The 5,563-nt window shown below is 40.8% G+C and overlaps 1 protein-coding gene across 1 annotated transcript in view; it reads right to left on the reverse strand.

The window, feature by feature from the left end:
* wrnip1 (WRN helicase interacting protein 1) overlaps positions 1-4,955 on the reverse strand; it is an 8,966-nt gene extending 4,011 nt beyond the window's left edge. Inside the window, exons 1-4 of the mRNA XM_035670318.1 lie at positions 4,179-4,955; positions 2,346-2,540; positions 1,251-1,489; positions 248-468 (exon numbers count right to left, since the gene is read on the reverse strand). Of these exons, the coding sequence (XP_035526211.1) occupies positions 248-468; positions 1,251-1,489; positions 2,346-2,540; positions 4,179-4,817 (1,294 nt within the window). The 5' untranslated portion in view covers positions 4,818-4,955. The remainder of the gene's footprint in view (positions 1-247; positions 469-1,250; positions 1,490-2,345; positions 2,541-4,178) is intronic.
* Between the last annotated feature and the right edge of the window lie 608 nt (positions 4,956-5,563).

Raw genomic sequence — 5,563 nt, forward strand, 5'->3', positions numbered from 1 at the left:
CAGTATCTGGTCGGCGAGCTTGCACTGTGCCTCCTGCACGTTGGCCTGCGGTGGAATGTAAACACCGACCAGAATGAATGAAACAAACTCACGGGGGGAGTAAAAAGGTTTACAGTTTATGATGAAATATTCCAGATGATCTGATCTAGGGTGCCCACGAAGTTGCACTTGGCACCTCTCAGATCACTGGAGACCCAGGTGTCAGCAAAAACTGTAACAATGATAAAATAAGTACATTTGGGCTTACCTGCTTTATCATAGAGAATATGGGACCTCTGGAGTCCTTCCTTGATGTGCACCTCCTTCACAAGTATTTCATCAGAACCATCTGGTCCGAACTGGTTGGGCTGGACTGAGCTCACCTGAGCCTGAACAGCCAGCTGCAGACTATTGAGCCCTGTTCTTGCATCACCATCACAAAGATAGGCTATGGTGTCCAGAGCTTTTTGTTCAATGAAAATCTTGGGCCTAGGAAAATAATAACACAGATTGGATATACTGTATCAGCGTCAATACATTTAAATATAGTCAGTTAAATAAATAGAATGTTTTTCAAGTATTCACTGCAGCCTTATCATATTACATGAATTCAAAGATACACAGTCAGATAAGTGTTTGTTAGGAATCCACCAAAGAAAGCAGACATATGCATCACTTCTTATCATCCTCCTCTCGGGCTGTCAGAACAATCCCTCTGAAGAGTGCCACTGTTTTTAGCTCATCAGAACCCCAAGCAACTCGAACGGTGAAAAACTCGACCCAATGATGGCTGTCTTCAACAGGAAGCATCATCAATATCTCTGGTGTCTGCCTTGATGCTGGTACTTCAGCAATGTTCAGTATGCTCTGATAACTGCTAGATAAAAGTGAGCCAGCCTCATTCTGGTTTAAACCTCGAGTTAGCTGGCTAACCCTTTAATCTCTCTATGGGTTACAGGACCAGATTCCAGAGCATCCCAAACAATACATCTGACACAAACATTTGATTATACTTGTGAAGTTTGTCTTCACGCAGCATCTGCAGCCAGCAGTTAACATCTGTCTCACTGTCTACAACTCATATGCAAATTCTTTTCTGTCAACATATCAGAGCAGAGCAGAGCAGAGGGGATTGCTGCAGCTCCAACAACTACTAGTACACTCCTCCCATATATTATCTAACTGAACCCACTAATCCAGGACCAGAGGATTTCGAAACACCTGGTCATGATGTGTGACACAGAGGGCTCGGTCCCCAGGGGACCACTTACTCGTGTCCATCTGATCGCTCTTCCTCTTTGGGATTTGCTGGATCTCGTTCCAGGACTCTGATCCCCAGCGTGGCCACAGCCCTGTCCAGGATCGAGCCCATAGCCTCCACAGAAAGCTTCTCTAGAACCAGAACCCTGCACCTGCTCAGCAGGGCGGCATTCACCTGGAAGGACGGATTTTCTGTGGTTGCCCCGATCAGAGTTACCGTCCCGCACTCCACGTGAGGAAGGAAGGTATCCTGCATAGAGGGAAAAGGAAAAGATCTTTATCTTAAAACACATCAAGAGTAAGTATTTGTTTCACTACCATATTGCTTCAGTGGTTTGTTTGCCTACCCGTCTGACAACACTAACATTACTTAACAGCTCATTAAGCCTGACTGAGCTTCCTTGCAAGCTGACATAGGGACTGTAACACAAGACTCCACACAGCCTTAGAATTATATTTTACAGCCAGTTTCCAACCTCAATTAAACAGTTTGTGAATAAATAACAGAAAGATTATTTGTGCTACACAGTTTAAAAACAGAATAGAATATATTTCTTCTTCTACTGTCTCACTAACAATAATATTGTTTCCAAGAATCAAACAAAGGATCTGGTGGGTACTGTTTGAGATGGCTTCAACTGAGTGTTTATTTTGAGTCAGCACATTCTCATAACGGAGCAGTAAAGACAGGCTACACACAGGCTAACATGCAAACTGTCCAGTTATTCCTGCAAAGAAGGAGGGAACAACATCATAAAACAGTCCAACTAATAATCCCCCTTTTAACCACAAAAATTTCCTTTTTACACTGTTGTGGTTCCAGTCTTTACGCTAAGCTAAGTTAAGCATCTCCTGGCCGTAGCTTCATATTTAACTTCTCTTCTTCTCTAAATTTTAACAAGAAAGCATATTTCTCAAAGTGGTGAACTATTTCTTTGAGCTATTTGACACATACACTGAGGAGAAACACCAGCTTGACAAACTGTATTATTAAAAACCAGTGTTGTTATTCTGCTTTAATAGTTATTTTAAACACCGGCTGGACTGAGGTGCAGTTTACAGTACAAACACTGATCAGCGCACATCTTTCCGGCTCAATACTCCACCTGTTGGGATTTGTTAAAGCGGTGAATCTCATCAATGAACAGGATGGTCTTCCTCTTGCACAGTCGGAGCTCATTCTGCGCCTGCTTGATGACCTCTCGGACTTCATTGGTGGACGCGCTGGTGGCAGACAGAGAGACAAAACGAGCCGTTCCCTTCTTTTTACTGGTGCTGGCAATGATGTGAGCTAGAGTGGTCTGAAAGACATCAACACATACAGAGTCATTTGATTAAAACATAAACAGAACAGAGGTCCCAGAAGGAAACCAAAACCAGCATCACCCTACAAATGCAAAAAACAATAAATCCTTACAACAAGCTCCAAAAATAACCCTTCAATTATGAAACCTGAACGCTCTTAAGACAACGGACAGAAGGAGTTAAGGAGGTAAAGTGTTAATAAAGCATGTTGGCAAAGTTGAAGTATGGCAAGCTGCTGTATGACAATCCACCCTAGTAGCTTGGCATACCTAAGAAGTCATTAACATGCGGTATTCTGGTCCGACAAACAACAGTTGCAAGCAGCAAGCTGGCAGCCATGGAAGTAATAACTTACTCTTTCAACATGCTGTAAAAGTTTCAACTCTCACTTTATCATTTCCAAAAGAGCAAAGGGCAATATTAATCTATGTTCAGAGAGCATGCAATATCTTAAAAAAAATAATAACAACAAACAGGAAAAGTATATTATTATGGGATATTTTTTTATGAACAGGGTGCTTCTTGATTCTTTAAATGTCCTTTTTTTTTGCTTGGAGATACTATTACTGGCAGAAACTGTATATAGGAACTACTTGTTGTACCAACATTGTGCTGAAGTGATACATTGTGAATATTTTAACTTTGTCTTTTATCTGATATTAATCTTTGAAGTAATTTATCATGAAAAATGCAGTTAGTGGTTCCTGCTTCTCTGGTCTCGGTTTTGTATTATTGTAAATTAAGTATCTTTTGGCTTTTGAACTCTTAGATGTCTAATTGACACTTTTTAAACCTATTTTCATTTATTTATTTATTTTCACACCTATCAAACATTGTATAAACTAAATTATCTATATTGTAAGTGACTAATATTTTTACAATTTCACAATTAGTCATTTAATTAAAAAAAATAAACACTGATTAACTAATAGTACAGATAATTGCAGTTGCAGCCCTATTAGTGGTGCTGAATATAATGTAATATAATGTCCTCCTTTAATGTATTCTAAAATTCAAAGAGAGAGACATTTTTCTCAAACAAAGAACTTCATAATGTTTAACTTTAGTGAACTTAAGTAGCTAAACTGACTGACAAATCCAATAAATAAAGAATAATTTAATAATATTTTTACACCATTTATTGTCAGTTTTCACATTGAACTGGAGAGATCATAAATAATAAGTACTCTAATGATAAATATTTTTCTCATTTCAAATAAAATAATGGCTGCATTTAAGAGAGCTTTTGAAAATGTGCATCCTAAAATAAAGAGCTTAATTTTAGAGGAATAAATTAAAAAGTGTAACTTGAGTTACCCTTTTTCTACTTTTTTGTTAACTCCATTAACAGCCTCAACCCATTTTATAATAAAACACTCTCAACACATCTTAACTGAACACCTTTAACACCTCCTTTTCCCTTTTCCCCCTGTTACATTCCCACTCCACCACTTTCTCTTCATCAGTCAGAGAAGTGATTCAAACATAACTCTCAAAAATTAAATAATTCTCATTGATAATAGTGACTAATAGTTCTGGGGTCGGCCAAAAGGGGGGGTTCATACTACCTACTGCATATAAAACAGAAGGGAAATGCACTGCGGGTAGAGGATGCTGCCTCTCTTCCACCCCACCTTTCCGCATCCCGGCGGTCCCCACAGGATCAGGGACGGTATTTCCTGGGTCTCCAGGAGCGAGCGGAGGAGTGTCTCCTGGCCTACAACTTTATTTTGACCAAAGTATTCATCCAGTGTGTTCGGTCTCATCATCTCTGCCAGAGGCTTGTCTATCGTTAGCAGCCTCCGCGGCGATACATCATTTGATGTCTTCACAGCCTGTCCGCTTGATCCACATGGTCGGCTCTTCATAGTCTCGGTGCCCGCCGGTCCGGGCTCCGCCTCGCTCGGCAAATTACGCTTAATTCCCTTGTTGACAGCAGCGACAGCGGGTTGTTTACTTGCAAACAACCCACCCCGTTCACTTTGAACTTTACTCTTGTTCTGAAACAGAGAAAATACCGCAGAGGACGGCGTGCCGCAGGAGGAGCTGGCCGCGGGTGTGTTGTCAGTGGAGCTGGGTGCCACAGCCTCCGCGCTAATGCGAGGTTTCTTTAATGGAGGTTCGCTTCCGTCTGCGGTCGGCGGACTGCGGTCGGTAACGCTGTTCAGCAGACACACGTCGAGGTGTCCGTTAATTGTGGCAGGCGGGAAGTCTTTAAAACAAACGGGACATTGCACCGAGTCCGCTGCTGTAGCTGTCATCTCGTGCGCCATGTTAATTCCCGCGAAACTTTTGCCCTTTTAGTCACGTGACCAAACACTGATTTGAGATCAGGCATTGGGGAATTGTTTTTGGCTAAATGTTTTCCTCAGATGATATTTTTCCTTTTGACTTTCTGAATAAACTTTCGATTGTTTGCAGTTTGCGCTTAGGTTTGTGTTTTTAGTGGACTTCCTGTTATTTAGTCACTGTCTGGGTGCGTTCAGGTGCTGATGGGACGGTCCGACCTCAGGACATTGTTTATGTTTTCGTGACCAATGCTAGGTTACATAAAGATGGACACTCTGAAAGTGGAGTTTGGTTGTTTTTGGTTGAACTCTTGGGATGGTAAGTTTGGCTAACGTTGCAAATGAAATCTCACTGTAGGTTAAAAGTTTTCTGAAACTTTAACGGAAACCTGTTTTTTCCTATAGGCTAGTAGTACTTGAATGCAGCAAATACCAGCCATTAGTTTTGCCATGGAGGAACTCAAGGTTTTTGCAAGTTCGTTTATTGATATTTACTGAGAAATAAAAAAAGAAATGAATGAAACACCTCACAAATGAACATTTTAACACAACAAAACAAAAAATATAGTTGTAAAGCAATTAATTATTGATATGTGATTGGCATGACTGGATAACCAAAGTGGGCAACTGTCCCCAGGACCCAAAAGGCCCCAAAAAGGAAGGGCCTGTGTCAAAATCTAGTTTCAAGACATTAACTGTGTCAGTTTTGTGCCTATATGTTTCATATTCAT

This window comes from Morone saxatilis, unplaced genomic scaffold (assembly GCF_004916995.1).
Source record: "Morone saxatilis isolate NCDOM2014 unplaced genomic scaffold, NCSU_SB_2.0 Contig23, whole genome shotgun sequence".
NCBI lineage: Eukaryota > Metazoa > Chordata > Actinopteri > Moronidae > Morone > Morone saxatilis.